Source organism: Micromesistius poutassou (assembly GCF_964030765.1).
Source record: "Micromesistius poutassou genome assembly, contig: SCAFFOLD_5427, whole genome shotgun sequence".
Lineage (NCBI taxonomy): Eukaryota > Metazoa > Chordata > Actinopteri > Gadiformes > Gadidae > Micromesistius > Micromesistius poutassou.
The window spans coordinates 1-16,206 of NW_028178216.1; the positions used below are offsets into that span (position 1 = coordinate 1).

Genomic DNA, 16,206 nt, shown 5'->3' on the forward strand with positions numbered 1-16,206 from the left:
GCCTCGCCGCTGGGGACCCTCAGCAGGTGTCCGGCCCCCAGATGCTCCAGGAACCGCCACACGGACAGGCCCTTCTCCCGCAATGATGCATCCTGGGACAGCAAGTCCTCCAGCGGCCGGCCGTCCCACTCCTGGCTCATCGCCACCGAGATCTTCTTCACCAGGTACTCCGCCTGCGCAGGTTAGCATGTATTTTTTAGCGTGCATATTGTAAAATTGGCGTGCATATTGTAATAATCATACTATGATGCATATTAAACAGTTTGAAAGGCACGCACACTTTAAGTAAGTCAAAGAATGCGTGCGCACACCCGCGTTATAAAATATATGTCCATGTGATCTCCCAGGCTCTGTATTTATATGATCTATTCACACAGCACAGATCCTACCTCCTCTGCCACCATGAGCAGGGGGTAGCGGTCTTCAGACAGCAGGTTGAACAGGCAGAAGAGCTTGAAGCTGTCTTTCTCGGACAACAGCGATCCCTGTGGCAGTGTCAGGTAGTTCTTCTTCCTCGTCATCATCCAGCACACATCGTCAAACTTCTCCTTGTCGAATGTTCCTTCTTTGACCTGGCAACCAGAGAAATGGTATTCAATCACTTTTGTTATAAAATCATGGAATCAAGACAATCAATCAAACTCGTATATTTCCACTAACAAGCCGACCGTTACTAATATTATTGATCACGACTATGCAGTTCTGCAAAATATATGAATAACACAAAAAAAATGACAGCACACATATAAATCTCAAGAGAACAAGAGTACAGGACATCAGAGAATCACTCAATGTTAACCAGCCCAGAGCCCTGGGGATGAGAGCCAGACCCAGAGACCCAGACCCAGGCTGAGACCCAGGGCTGAGACCCAGGGCTGAGACCCAGGGCTGAGACCCAGGCCGTCCCCTTGCACCTTGTCCAGGATGTAGGTGTTGAGGTAGGGCATGTAGCCGTGCTTGGACACGGGCCCATCGTCATCGTCCCTGAAGTGTTCCTCCAGCGCCACCGGGTCGTGGGGGAGGTTCAGCACTGTGTGCAGGTTGTGGGACAGAACCTGGAATACGGAGACCGGAAGTAAGGAAACAAACCAAAACATTCACAGAACATGGGACACAGAGACATGAAATAAGGGAATAAGTGAATAATTTATTATTAACATTTCGTCTGTTTGTCCTTTGTCTTTTTGGACAGTTTTTTTGGACAGTACGTGCACACACGTGCACGTACACGCACACGCGCGCACACACACACACACACACACACACACACACACACACACACACACACACACACACACACACACACACACACACACTTGTTCATTGGGGTGCCTGACAGGGCTCCACTAATCGGGGGCGAGGGGTAAACAAACCAAAACATTCAGTAGATTGCGCGACAGGACTGGGAAATTGGAACAAAAATATAAAAATATGTGAGTAGGCCTACAGTTATGCACACACACACACACACACACACACACACACACACACACACACACACACACACAGACACACAGCCACACACACACACACACACACACACACACACACACACACACACAGGGGATCCTCTCGGGAACGAGCGTGTCTTGACGTGTGGGATTCCTCGGTAGGATTTCAGTACAAGTCCACACTGGTCAGACCCAGTCTATCCACCCCGCTGACTGGGGAACATTCGCTGTTCTTTTACAGAAAAGCGTAACACAAACCCAAGCCGGGCTCAGGTCGGGTTACAGGCCGTCAGAGAGGACTTTGACCCCCCCGCTGGCTTCACTGAACACCACAACTCACTCATAACACACCAGCCTCGAGTGTGTAGGCCTACACAAGATACACTAATCTAAATCCATCCCCCCGATATCCCAGGGCTGCTGAACGATACATTCTGCCTCAAGTGACGCGTTTTACGCAATGCTTTCATATTGACACAATTAACGAAAAGTTCTTGGCTATAATTTACCTTCAACTGCGATTTGGACACTTTGCCACACTTCTCCACATCCAGCGATGTGAAGGCATGCCAGATAGACTTCAGGAGCTCCGACTTGAGGTCCATGATCCCGGGAGGTCTGGAAGCTCCAAACTTACGCAGCGGCTGGAGAGAAGGTGAACATTATGGAACCACCAGTAGACAAAAGACGCTCGGCGGGCACACGTCCTACCCAAAGGGTCCAGAAGTAGTACAAACTTAAAAAAAGGAAGGAGTAGAGACGACGGTTTGTGTGTTGAATATTCGTAGTCCTCCGCAAATAGGAGTTATATTCGGGAACCCTTTTCTGCGTCTGTTACCACTGCGTAAATCTGCGTTGGAGGAAGGGAAGGAGAGCAGGGGAGGGGTGTAAGGTAGACTACAAGCTGCTCACTTAAGTGTTAGAATGGGTCACCTACCAGATGGGTTGAGAGGCTTAGTGAAGATACAATCAAACATGTGACAAAGAACTCCAGCAGGTTCGGTGAAGAAGGCGAATTGGTTCAGATCGGGTGAACGACAGAAGAGACCCCTGTTCCATGTAGGCTAATCGATCAGAATAATCAGGGCAGCCAATTGTGTAGCTGGCGTCATGGACTCATTTATCCACGACACACAAACATGGAAACTCAAAGCACATTAGAACAACTAAATTGTTAAATTTATCAACACATTCATTTTACATAATTAGAGGCCTAGGTAATAATCCAGAATAATCTGTGCTGAGATTCCCTTACTTGTTGTATGTGTGTGTGTGTGTGTGTGTGTGTGTGTGTGTGTGTGTGTGTTGTATTGTGTCTGTATTGTGTTGTGTCTGTGTGTGTCTGTATGTCTCTATAAACTCCCAGGCTCCCCCTCTATTCCGTTCCTCATCAGATAGGATCATCTCGGTCCAGCTGGGTCCAGTGATTCATTCATTATCATCTGTTTGGTGCGTCTGGAGAATATATGACCGTTGTGCTGGCATTTCTCAATAACAACATCATAAACCTGTTTTTAAATGTTCCTTTATAAACCATGAATCACGAGGCGTCAGTATAACTTCAGAGTGTCTTTCTAGATCAACTGAGAAACATCCTCTGCATCTCACACTAAAGGAGAAATTTCATTTAATCACATATTAATATCAAACCTGGTCACCACAAAGTCAAAGACATTTTTTTTGCTGTTCATTTTATTTATGCGGTTTGAAAACCATCAAGCCTCTACTGCTACTACGGCCACAAAGACAAACCTTCACTTGCATTTTCTATAATGAGACATTGATTTTGTTTCTGCGTTCGATCGATAAGATGTCATTTATATTATGTGTGTGTTTCATTCCCCCCCCCTCCCCCCCACAACACATTGTCATCATTCAATCCCAATCCTGATTGACTGTAGTCTGAGTTTAGATTTACAACAAACTAACCCTAAACAGGATTCATCAGGTGGACTGAGGACGAGGGTGTGCTGGATTGTAAAGTGGAGTTGGCTGGGGTGGGCGGTGCTATGCCTTCCCAGTTCAAAAGAACCCACTACAGAGTATATTCACATTACATACTTACCTCAACTAAACGATTGATAACATCTGAATGATAATGACAAGAGATTCATTATTACATATTAACGCAGACAGTACAGGTTGGTTCTATATGGGCGATATTATAACAATTTCATCATGCTTCTGTTATGAATGCCCCTATAATGTTCAGCTGGTTTGGTCATCACAAAGTTTCTCAGGAGCAGACACTTAAGAAGTTTTTACAGTTATGTCAATTCTGCTCCATTTCTAACAGTACGGCCTGAAGATGATGGTTCTCTGGGTCACATTTTATATCTTACAGCCTTTTTTACTACATTCAACACTTATTAACAAGACCACATCATACACACAATATATACACAATGAGAACATGCAACCTTGTGGTCTAAAACCCTCTTTGCTACATCAGCGGGCAACTTGACGATGGTGGAAATCTACCACAGAAACCAATTATTTTAAATTAGATTGTTTAAAGGAGCTTTATGTTCGATTTGAGAGCTCTGGAAAAGATCTGTTCTAGTATAACGTCTGTTGGGTATTCAGCACCTTAAACACTGTTCAAATAACAATTAAGCAATATTGTAATAATCAATAGTGCGTAGAATTGATTACCAAGCAGGATTCAGCAGAGACATTGGAATTCAAGAAAGGATGATCATTCTGTCGTCGGGCCAAGAGTTCGTCCGCCCCACTGTCTCACCCCACTGTCCAGAGGAACAGAGGACTCACCCACAGAGGACTCACCCACAGAGGACTCACCCCAGTGTCCAGAGGAGACAACTCACCCCCCTCTCCAGAGGAGGAGAGCTCAGAGGAGAGCTCGGTCGGTGGTGAAGCAGTGTTCTAGAGCCCCGGGGGTCCCGGTGGGAGTGGGCCCCCCCTGTGGAGGAGGGCCCCACCCCGGTGTAGCCTGGGGGCCAGCCGGTTGGCCAGCAGGCAGGCCAGGGCGATGCCCCCCACCTGGGTGAAGGCCAGGCCGAGGACGGAGGCCGCTATGTGGAACACGTTGTCGTTGACCACGCTGAACACCTTCCGGAAGCATCCGTGGGGGTGGATCCCCGCCGCCGCCGCCTCCGCCGGCTCCACCCCCTCCACGCCCCCCTCCCGCGCCGGGGGGAGGAGCCTGTTCCGGCAGCCCATGCGCCGGGCGCAGCAGCTGTCCGGCAGCGAGACCACGCCCGCGCCGCCGCCGCCGCCGCCGCCGGCCGTCGCGTTCCCGCCGAAGAAGGCGGCGTCCCGATTGGCCCAGTCGGACGCCAGCCAGTCCCGCCAGCCCTCGGCGCCGCAGCAGTCCAGGGCCCGCTGCAGGGAGTCCAGCGCGTCGGCGCGGCCGGCGTCCTCGCCGTACCGGGCCACCGCCCGCTGGAGCCCGCTGCGGAACCCGCCGGCAATGTCCTGGCGGTAGAACAGGCCGCACAGCCCGGCCGCCAGCCCGGCCGCCAGCGTCAGCAGCTGGAAGAACCCGTAGGCCCGCAGCACGCCGGGCAGCCCCGCCGCCACGCCCAGGCAGCCCAGGAAGCCCCAGGCGGTGACGGCGGCGCCGGCGGCCAGCAGCACCAGCGGGGCGTTGGGGTAGCGGTTGGACGACAGCAGCATGTAGTCGGCCAGCGAGAGCCGCGCCCACACGCCCAGCGTGAAGACCGCCAGCCCGGCCGCCCAGAACAGCCCGCTGAAGGCCAGCAGGCCCAGCCGCAGCAGGGGCCCCGCGCCCGGGGCCCGGCAGCACGGCGGGGGGCCCCGGGCCGGGGGCCGGAGGGGGGCCGGCGGGGGCGCCAGGGGGCCCTCGGGGGAGAACAGGGACAGCTGGGAGAGACGGAGCTGCAGCTCCCCCTGGTGGTCGGCGTGGCGGGGCGGGGGGTCCCGGCAGGGGGTGAGGAGGTAGCCCGGGATGGCGGAGGGCCTGCGGGGCACGGGCGGCGGGGGGGCGAGCAGGTCCCCGGGGCGCGGGGAGGAGAGTCTGCGCGCGGCCAGCTGCTCCGTCTCCCAGTCCAGGAGCCGGCGGCCGGGGCTCAGGGAGGCGTGCGGGAGTGGGGAGCTCATGGTGGACGCCCCGCTTTATCTACTCCCCTCCTCCCCTCCCTCGGTTGCTCCCTCGCTCCCTCCCTCCCTCTCGTATCCAATCTTCCTTCTCTTGCTCGAGTCCTCTCTCACTGTCTCTCTCCCTTCCTCTCTCTCGTTTTCTCCCTCCTCTACCGAACCCCCATGCCCCCTTCTTTATGACAGGCCGTTAACTCTCCAGAACCCCTCCTCCTCCTCCTCCTCCTCTCTTCCCCCCTCCCCCCTTCCTCCCCCCCCTCCTCCTCCCTCCTCCTCCTGAGACACCGTACCGTAAATCCTCCCGACTCTGGCCACTGGTCCTGTTGTTATCTCAGACCGCAGAAGCCGCCGTTGCTCCGATTTATTTATGGGTTTGTTTGGGCGTTCCTTCCACCTGCCTCCTCCTCTGCTCCTCCTCTGCTCCTCCTCGGCTCCGGTCCTCCTGAGCCGCAGCCTCTCCCTGCAGCGTTCTCCTCAGCGTTCTGCTCTGAGTTCTGCTCTGCAGCCCAGTGTCTGCTGGCTGTGGGCAGGAGGGTCCAGCCCGCCGACCCCCTCTCTCGGTCTGGAGGGTCGGCGGCGGTGGTGCACTTTGTTAGGGACATAAAAACATCTACAAAATAACTTTTATTAAACAAAAGGCAAAACACTTAAAAAACACTTTAAAAAGAATAGATGCATGAAGGCTTACAAACTATATAGTTATATATACAGTGTATATGATACATATAAAACCTCTATATACACACATACAGCATCCAGGCCAGCTGCTATAGACAATGCTATAGAGTGGGCTAAATATAGACGTCTATATTTGGCGTTTTAGGGTGTTTTCGTTAAGATGGCCTTTACCGTAGAATTAAGATGGACGTTTATTTCCAAGCCCTGGTTTATGGGTGTGGGTTTATGAGAGCTGCTGGAGTAAATGATCCATGCATGAGAATTAAAACTGGCCTTTTCTAGGAACCCAGGAAAGACCTTCTCAGAACTGGGATTCTACCACACTGGATTATCAATACATGAGGAATTAGGAAATTATTTAAATTGATTAAAAGTATGAGGAAAAACATTTCATATTTTTGAAGGAGGGTTAATACAAAAGCAAAGTAAAATTAAAATAATTTTCCTATTTAATAATTTGGAGATTGATGTAACTATTTGAATGTGGCGGTAGAGGTGAGATAAGGTCATGTGACCTTTAAATAGATACCTGAAAATAGACCTATTTATTTTTAAATGGATCAATAGACACGTTATTTTGCTCCATCAACACAGTTGTATTGCTCTCTAAAAATAGCAAACCAATTAGAAGAGGCGAAGGGAAGCCAGTGTAATCTCACGGTAACGGCACTCTAAGGTTCCCCTCATAAAACACCAACAACCTGCATCCATCAAGACCCCCTCTCCATCTTCTCACCCCCTCCAGACCCCCTCCATCTCCTCACCCCTCCAGACGCCCCCTCCATCTCCTCACCCTCCATCTCCTTACCCATCCAGATCCACCCTTCATCTCCTCACCCACCCCATCCTCTCCTTCATGCCCTCCTGGCAATTATATATTAGCATATTCATCACAGAGGAAGGCATTAGGAGCATGCTGGAAATTTACACCTTTACTGTTTACCAAAAAGAAATAAGACGAAAGATATTCAATTGTCGCAAAAGTGTTTTTCAAATGGGAATGTCCCAAAAGATCTTTCAAATGCGCAAGACAAAATGTTTCAGCAAGAAGTTCTGGGCTTCATGAATATATGATATCAGTATCAACACAGGGTCAGTGAGTCATCATAGAAGAGTTGCATGGAGACGGATTCAAACACTAAACCTGTAGATTGAGCAAAAATTACTTTTTAATGTAGTTAGTAATTATATTTACCAAGACAGGTTTGGAGGATGTTCAAACACCCTTCTGCCAAGGGGGCTGTATTTAATGCTACAAAAATAATAAAAATCAAATCAGACAAAAACAAATTAGACGGAAATCTAACGCCCCCCTGGCGTCATGCAGCAGCTTAACGAGGTCCGGTCAATCAATCACCGGTACTCAAGTGTCCATTTGATCAGCATGGCAATAATCAGAACTTTAACATCCCTGTTTGCCGTAACATGTCAACAGTAGTCATCACACCGTTTAGAGAGAGAGAGAGAGAGACGCTGGACACAGCACCCCCTGCTGTCCTAAGTCTGCAGACAGCGCCCCCTGCTGGCCTCAGTCTGCAGACAGCGCCCCCTACTGGCCTCAGTCTGCAGACAGCGCCCCCTACTGGCCTCAGTCTGCGGACAGCGCCCCCTACTGGCCTCAGTCTGCGGACAGCGCCCCCTACTGGCCTCAGTCTTCGGACGTTGCACCCTGCTGGCCTCAGTCTGCAGACAGCGCCCCCTGCTGGCCTCAGTCTTCAGACGTTGCACCCTGCTGGCCTCAGTCTGCCGACGGCGCCCCCTGCTGGCCGGCCGCATGCCCGTCCAGGTGTTTGGTCAGCCGGCCCTGCGAGGAGAAGCTCTTGCCGCACTGCTCGCAGCTCAGCCGCCAGGCCTTGGCGCCGGTGTGGCTGCGCTTGTGGCGGCCCAGCTCCGACGAGCTCTTGAACTTGAGCTGGCACACGCCGCAGGCGTAGGGCCGCTCCCCCGTGTGGATGCGCTGGTGCAGCTGGGCCTCGCCCAGCGTGAGGAAGGCCTTCCCGCAGTGGGAGCAGGGGAAGGGCCGCTCGCCGGTGTGGATGAGGTTGTGGCGCGTCAGGGCGTACAGCTTGGTGAAGCCCTTGCCGCAGTGCGTGCAGAGGTAGGGCCGCGCGCCCGTGTGCGACAGCACGTGCTCGCGCTGCGACCGCTTGCTCTTGAAGCGCTTGTCGCACTGGATGCACGCGTAGGGCTTGTCGTCCACGTGGGAGCGCTGGTGCTTGGACAGCTCGCCCTGCGACAGGAAGCCCCTGCCGCACTGCGAGCACAGGTAGGGCTTCTCGCCCGTGTGCATGCGCTCGTGCCGCGCCAGGATGGAGCCCAGCGTGAAGCGCTTGGGGCAGTGGGCGCACTGGAAGGGCCGCTGGCCGGCGTGCACCCGCAGGTGCTTGGCCAGCATGAAGCGCAGCGAGAAGCGCTTGCCGCACTGGGAGCACTGGTGCGGCCGCTCGCCCGTGTGCGTGGCCTGGTGCCGCTTCACGTCCGAGCGCCGCGTGTACGTCTTGTCGCAGTGCGTGCACTTGAACTGCCGCTTGGCGTGGTGGCTCTGGCGGTGCTGCGAGCGCGCCAGCATGGTGTCGAAGGCGTCGCCGCACTGCCGGCACGGGTAGCGCTGCCCGTCGCCGTGGCTGCGCCGGTGCTCCAGCAGCTCGTCGGCGGTGGTGTAGCTCCGGCCGCAGATGGAGCAGATCTGGGGCAGGCGGGTCTGGCCGGCGTGCGCCCCCCGGTGGTGGGCCGTGAGGCGGCGCAGGTTGCCGAAGGAGCTGCCGCAGAGCGTGCAGGCGAAGGCGACGGCGGCGCCGTGGTGCCGCGCCTCATGCTTGGCCAGGTCCCACGAGTGCTGGAAGGTGCGGTCGCAGTGCGAGCACCGGAACGGCCGCTCGCCCGTGTGCGTGAGCTGGTGGCGCCGCACGTCCGCCGTGCGCGTGAACGTCCGGCCGCACGTGCCGCAGGTCAGCGCCTTGCGGCGGCCCGTGGCCGGGGCGGGGTCGGCGTCGGGGTCCTCCGGCCGGTCGGGCTTCGCCTCCTTCCTGCCCGGCTCCGAGCCGCTGTGGGGGAGGACCTTGATGGAGGTGAAGATCTGGTCCGTGGCGCCGGGAGTGGGGACAAACTCCGCTCCGTCGCTCTTCGCCGCCATCAGCGCTCGGAACTCCTCGGCCGGGACGGACTGCATGTGGATGTGGGGCGGAGCGTTCTCCTCCTCCCCCTCCTCCTCCTCCCCTTCTCGGTGGTGGAACGGACACTGTGGACACGTGAAGATGATGGACACCTGCTCCCCGGAGTCGTCTAGGAAACGGTTAAAAAGGACAGAGAGAGGAACAATCAAGAGCTCTTAAAGGGGCCAAGTAGGGGAGATGGGAGGGGAGGTGGCCAGGTAGGGGGGGGAGGTAGGGGAGATGGGAGGGGAGGTGCCCAGGTAGGGGGGGGAGGTAGGGGAGATAGTAAGGGGGAAACGGCCAGGTATGGGGGGGGATGTTTACTTACCCGGGTTGAGGCCTTTGATGGCGATCACGGACGGCGCAATAGAAGCATCCACTTTTTTCCTGGTAGAGAAAACATGCGTTACATTCTCGTCTCTACAGCTGACCCATTTGACCCATTGATTGTGTCATGTGTCTGACATGTTATTTCGTAGCAGGTGTGGTCTTTCTCATGGATGCCTACAGGTTGAATGCAAACATGGGATCCGAACCAGCACCTTTGGGCTCGGAGATGAACACCTTTAGCAACACTATGCTAACCATCCCCCGCCCCATATCTAACAGTCAAAGTGTGCATCCATGCGGTCTGAGTAGAATGAGTGTTCTTACATTATCTGCTGTGAAGAGTTGTGCAGCTGTAGAACCTGCTGCCCGCCGGTCAGAGTCTCGATGTGGAGATGGCATGATGACGACCTGTCCGCGCCCCCCAGGGAAGGAGAGGGTGGGGGTTCAGAGAGCGGCTCCTCCTGGGGTGTTGACCCACAGCCCTCTTGGCCGGTACAGGTGGACTCGTTCGCTGGTACTAGTTCACCTCCGATGGATCCAGAACCGTCCTGGCTGTCAGAGGTTCCTGGCAGCAGGTGAGCATCAAGTGACCCTGGCTGCTCTTGGGGATCGATCAGCTCGGCACAGTGCTCGCTTCCGGCCTCCATCGTGACGGCCTCCTCTGCCTCATTCACAGGAAGGGCATTCAAGTTCATTTCTGGTACAAAAGTCACGGTCAGCGTTTCCAGTGCTGTGGCTACATCTCCCCCTTCTCCTTCCTCCGCCTTTTCTCCATCTACCCTCGCCTGCTCCTCCTCCTGCTGCTCCTCCTCCTGCGCCTCCTTGTCGTGGTCGCTCACCGCCGCGGAGGGGTCCTCCGTGTGGAAACAGATCTCCTCGGAGGTCTCCACCAGGTCTCCGCTGACCTCCGTCGCCCCCAGCTCCACCTCCACCTCGTACACCGTCACCATGCTGTACTGGTCCGGCTCCACGTAGGCCAGGGGGTTCACCAGGTGGGCGTAGTTGTGCATGGCCTCCAGGCCCACGGAGGGCGTCCGGCACACCTTCTGCGACGGAGGGATGGACATCGCAGAAAGGATGCAGCCTCCGATGGCCGACGACGGACCGCCTAGAGCCGCCATACAAGACAATGAATACAAATACACACAAATACAAGACAATGAATACAAATACACACAAATACAAGACAATGATCCACACCCATTGACATAACCTTCTGCTAACCCTTTTTTCAGTTGAGACCCTGGGATTGGGGGTGGGGGGGGGGGCTAGACTATATCATTATTGTAGTTTGCACATGGATCCATCGGGGGAGGGGCTTACACTGCGTCTTTAGGAGGCCAAGGTTCTTGTGGTGCTGGTGGATTTGGCTCAGATCGCCGCCCATGGTTGGCAGACAGTCATCAGCTGCACAGAGGTCAGAGTTCAGCCAGGCCGCCGTCTGGAAACCAAAACAGTCGGGTGAGACAGAATCCCCACGCCCACGTTCATCTTACAAATGGGATCCTACTGTTTTTCCTTGCAAATGTGATCAAATAATATTGTGTTGACATGTTGGTCCACCGGCCCCCTATACCCCCGACTGTCCCCCCAAGAGCCCAGACCCCCTAACGCCCCCCCCAGACCCCCGACAGCCCCCCCCCACCCCCCCCCCCCCCCCCCCCCCCAGAACCATGACCGCCTAGGTGGTTCACCTGTTTGAGGTCTGGGACGGCAAAGACCTTTTCCAGCTTGGACAGCAGTTCCCACAGAAGGATATGCAACGCGCTGTCGTAACTCGAACCGTACTCTACCGGAAACACCTCCTGTGGGGTCAGAGCAGGTCAACGTTTGGATTAAAAACAAATGTCTCAGAGAAGGACGTGAAGGAACTGAAGTCAGATGTTAACTACTAGCTTCATTTTTTGTGCAAAGGATGTCAAAAGTTAGCAGTTGATGTCTTGATGACCTTTAAAACCTCTAAACTCTAGTTGGCAACAACAGAATGTACTGAAAATACATCTTTTTGTACAGAACTAGACCAGTACTGATGTCATGAACATCGTCTGTCCAGAAGAGGGCTAGTTTGGGGTTCTCTCCGGCCGTAAAGACCTGGAAGAAGTAGGCCCTCTCGGTCGGGTCTTTCAGCAGACTTTGGACCAGCGAGATGAACATGGACTCGGTCCTCTCCAGGTCTGCGTCCCGGGGCTGAGAGGAGAGGAGAGGAGGAGAGAGAGTAGAGAGGTGAGGAGTGAGGAGGAGAGGGGTGAGGAGGAGAGAGGAGAGGGTCCATGAATAAACTGAGGAATATTTTTTCACCAGTCTTGGTGTCCATTTTATCATCTCTTTCTCAGAATCATCCAGTTTAGTTAACGTCATGAATGACGACAAACACCTTGATTACAAGTTATCAAAGTGATTCAGTTATTTGTTTTTCTTTGCTGAAGCGTTGCATGACAAGCAGCCCTGAAATAAAAATGTTGTCTTTAAATGATCTGAAGCAAACAAGCAACTAAACATTTCATGTCTAAAGTGTAAAAGCAAATGACACTAATTAGTTTATAAACCACTAAAACTATTAACTGATGGATAGCACAATTACGATCCCTCCCATTGTATTTATCCATTTCATCCAAACTGTTCTGAAGAAGGGTTTCCCCAGGGCTGGTTGAGCGCTCACCTCGGCGTAGGCAGAGGAGACCGGAAGCCTCTCCAGGTGGTTCTGGACGGCCTGGAGGTCCACGGCCCCTCGGACCGAGCCCTTACACAGCTCCAGGATCAGCTGAAAGAGAAACAGTCACTGAAGGACGTATCGAACGGACCGAGCCCTTACACTGCTCCAGGATCAGCTGAAACACAGACAGTCATAACCCACAGAATAACCTTAACCTTACCCTGGCTCGGAGCCCCAGGAGGAGCTGAGCTCTCTGCCGCTGCGTGAGGAGGCCGGGGAAAGCTTGGGTCAACATGAACACAAAGTCCTGGAGCTTGTCATAACTCAGAACATCTTTCCGCTTCGCCACCTGCCACATGGCCGCCGACAGCAACCTTAGGGGGGGGACGATGAGACGGAGACAGGACAGGGGGAGGCCTGGAGGGGGGCAGGGGTAGGGTTAGGAGAATATGGAGATATGTCCTATAAAAATGTACCCACAACCCAGTATTACCCATTACCCAGTACCCACTACCCAGTACCTACTGCCTAGTACCCACTACCTAGTATCTACTACCCACTAAGCACTACCTAGTACCCAGTACCTAGTACCCGCAACCTAGTACCCAGTACCCACTACCCAGTTCTCACTACCCAGTACCCACTAACCGCAACCTAGTACCCAGTACCCACTACCCAGTTCTCACTACCCAGTACCAACTACCCAGTTCCTACTACCCACTACCCAGTAACCTCTAACCAGTACCCAGGACCCAGAACCAGTCCAGGAAACCCACACAGATACCTCCCTGAGAACTAGATGTTCACCTTGTGGGATGATGTTCCTAAAGATGTCACTGAACTAAACTAATGGTCTGTTCTCCTTCTGCTGCTGAATCACTAAAACACATTAAGGTTCATTCATGTTTTAAACCGACCAACCGTTGGGGCTTTCTCCGGATCCATTCGCCTCCATTGCTGCAGAAGTCCAGTTTGAACTCTATATTTAAAACAATGTGATATTATTGTTATATTTCTTGGTTTCTTTCCTGCGCGCTTTCGACGCAAGCAGCGGATTCCTCAACTTTTCTTCCGCATTTCCTCTTTTCAAAGTAAAGGTTCAAATCACCGCTTCCGTTGTGCAGAACATGGGGGCTAAAAACCTTGAATAAACCAGGATTATTCACTGATAACCAGTGAACCCGATGGCAGTGATTAAAATAACCATGACTAAATTCGTTTATGTTATATCATCAACGAAAATGAAGAAATGTTCACAATATTCATAAGAAAACTAAACACAAAGCTAAATATATTGTTTTCGTATCCAGAGCCGATAACCAGACCAATAACCTAATACATTTCCCAAATAAGTAATCATTTTTGGTTGATAAATTAACACTTTAATTTAATTGTAGTCCCTGACATCCATCGTGTTGTCACTGGGACTTCAAAGCAAAAGTCCCCGGAGCGGCGGGGGTCCAGAGCGGCGGAGGCGGATGTGACGTCACAGACCCAGTGTGTGTCATGTGACAGACACACATGATGAAACATCTCAATAACGTCCCAATCACTTCTGAGATATTGTTGACGTCTAGAGCAGATTCCCCGTCATTGAGTCTCCGGTCCGAAACCCGCGATGGACGAGGACGGGCTGCCGATAGTGGGGTCGGGAGTGGACCTCACCAAGGTGGGGCTAACATATATAAATACAAACACAGTTAACAGGCTTAACGTGCATATACATACATACCAAGACATTCCAGACAACTTCTGACATTACAATAGGGGCTCTCAACAATAGTTTATTGTTGAGAGCACACCCGGAAATAAGCCTCAGGTAGAGAGTTCGTGAATGTTATTGTGCTGCTGCTCAGGTAGGGAGCTCTCGTTAATGAAAGTTATTGTGGTGCACCTCATGTGAAGAGCTGAAGGTTAGTCAACGTTATTCTGGTGCTCCTCAGGTAGAGAGCTGACAGGTTGGTGAATGTTATTCTGATGCTCCTCAGGTAGAGAGCTGACGGTTAGTGAACGTTATTGTGCTCCTCAGGTAGAGAGCTGACAGGTTGGTGAATGTTATTCTGATGCTCCTCAGGTAGAGAGCTGACGGTTAGTGAACGTTATTGTGCTCCTCAGGTCCCCGCCATCCAGCAGCGGCGCGTGGTGGCGCACCTCAATCAGTTCATCGTCCACACGGTGCGGTTCCTCAACCGCTTCTCCACTGTGTGTGAGGAGGTAGGTCCCGGTCAACAGCCCTCAGTGGGGGGGGGGGGGGGGAGAATCTCATAACACACCCGAGGAAGCCATGTCTAACTGTTTAAATGTGCTTTCTACAGAAACTCTCCAACATCTCTCTACGGATACAGCAGATTGAAACGACCCTGAGCATTCTGGAGGCCAAGGTGTGTTGATCTGTGACGCAGTGGCACTTCCTGTTTGGTGTCCGTTGGTGTGTGAGTGTATTCAGAGACGTGATGATGTGGGTGACCTGCGTGTTTACCTTCTCTCTGCACACCGTGTAGCTCTCCTCCATCCCCGGGTTGGACGATGTCACCATCGACTCCGTCACTCAACGACCGGCCGCCGCTGCTGCTGCCGAGACGAATGGACTGACAGCCAATCAGAACCAGCAGCCTGGTGTCCCGGCCGCAGTGACGTCACTGCCACCTGCACAGGTAAATCCATCTGTCCCAGTCCCAAGGTGTTTCTGATTAATATATATCCAAAAATAGAAGTCTGGATAGTTTCCACCAATGTAGTCACATGGAAGTCAGTTGAACCTGTAACTGACATTAACCCTGCACCCCCCCCTCCCTGGTTAGGTGAGTGGGCCCGTCGCTCCCCTGGAGCCGAAGCCAGACCCGGTGGCGGACAACGTGGTGACGGTGGCCAGAGACCCCCGCTACGCCCGCTACCTAAGATGGTCCAAGTGGTGAGTTGCCAGATCCCCACTCATTCCCAGTATCACATCCCAGTATCACATCCCCCCCATCACACGAGGCACCCAGGTGTCCCTGAGCCACACACCCCTAACCTCTTCCTCCCTGAGGTTCTTCAGATGACCTGTCAATCTTAATCTGACCACGAGAGATCATCTGAGTGAAAAGGGGTATGACCCGCAGGTTCACGGATTCTGCTACTGTTAAAGAGCTTAATAATGGCTGTAGCTCTATGACCCAACATGTATAACCTACCATGTGTTGGTCCTCTCCCAGGGTGTCCCGGTCATGGCCATCAAAGCCAAGATGGTCCTGGAGGGTCTGGAGCCCAGCCTGCTGGAGTAAGCGCCTCTCAAAGCTCAAACCAACATGTGTCACACATTATAAACCGCTGGTCACACACACACACTGCACCGCTGTGACCGCATGTCCTGACCCCGCATCCTCTCTTGTTTCCATTGCTACAGCACACCAGACGCCCCGGTGCCTGATGCAGGGCGGGGCCCAAGCGGGGGTCCAGGGATCGACCGAGACGAGGACGACGACAGCGGTGGCAGCGAGTCATCCTTCAGCGACTGACCCCCCCCCCCCGCTGCTCCTCCGTGGGGAACCCCTGCAGGTTCCACCCGCCCGCAGAAACCCAGTAGCGGGACAGGAAGTGACGGCAGTGCCTGAGAGGAAGTCACGAGGCACATGGTCCGCCAGTGATGGACTCGGGTCTGCTCACCGTGGAAACGCACCGTAGCTGCTGAAGGACGTCTCACGACGATGGAGTCTGTTGGACGTCGTTTGGCCAGTCCTAGCTGCTGCATTCATGTCTAGCAACAGTTTGTTTTGTACTGGTGGTCATTTTATAGTCTCAATGCCTTTTTTTTTAATGAAACTGTCCTCTAGCCACTTGCTTATAGCAGGAGTCGTGATGCTCCAGTGAGTCTCTTCATGTC

General features: G+C 53.3%; 4 protein-coding genes across 4 annotated transcripts; 1 reads left to right on the forward strand and 3 right to left on the reverse strand.

Moving 5' to 3' along the window:
* Positions 1-17: 17 nt before the first annotated feature.
* LOC311374678 (differentially expressed in FDCP 6 homolog) lies at positions 18-2,552 on the reverse strand (the record flags this gene model as incomplete). Its single annotated transcript, XM_084490476.1, has 5 exons — positions 2,389-2,552; positions 1,961-2,095; positions 915-1,055; positions 390-572; positions 18-173 (listed from the first exon to the last, which is right to left on the reverse strand). Coding segments are annotated over exons 2-5 (576 nt in total), but the record flags the coding sequence as incomplete, so codon positions are not given.
* Positions 2,553-4,337: 1,785 nt separating this feature from the next.
* Positions 4,338-5,673, reverse strand: LOC311374681 (tetraspanin-7-like; the record flags this gene model as incomplete). The annotated part of the gene is made up of 1 exon (XM_084490478.1): positions 4,338-5,673. Exon 1 carries the CDS (start codon positions 5,532-5,534, stop codon positions 4,338-4,340), a length of 1,197 nt encoding a protein of 398 aa, XP_084346604.1. The 5' UTR covers positions 5,535-5,673.
* A 1,604-nt stretch (positions 5,674-7,277) lies between these two features.
* On the reverse strand, positions 7,278-13,403 carry LOC311374677 (uncharacterized protein). The gene is made up of 9 exons (XM_084490475.1): positions 13,266-13,403; positions 12,565-12,761; positions 12,351-12,452; positions 11,783-11,878; positions 11,386-11,496; positions 11,015-11,132; positions 10,016-10,799; positions 9,690-9,748; positions 7,278-9,491 (listed from the first exon to the last, which is right to left on the reverse strand). Exons 1-9 carry the CDS (start codon positions 13,297-13,299, stop codon positions 7,948-7,950), a joined length of 3,045 nt encoding a protein of 1,014 aa, XP_084346601.1. The 5' UTR covers positions 13,300-13,403; the 3' UTR covers positions 7,278-7,947.
* A 445-nt stretch (positions 13,404-13,848) lies between these two features.
* On the forward strand, positions 13,849-15,983 carry LOC311374679 (WASH complex subunit 3-like). The gene is given in 8 exon segments (XM_084490477.1): positions 13,849-14,013; positions 14,460-14,558; positions 14,660-14,725; positions 14,846-14,998; positions 15,146-15,236; positions 15,239-15,255; positions 15,539-15,603; positions 15,730-15,983. Coding segments are annotated over 8 exon segments (654 nt in total). The 5' UTR covers positions 13,849-13,962; the 3' UTR covers positions 15,842-15,983.
* Positions 15,984-16,206: the final 223 nt, after the last annotated feature.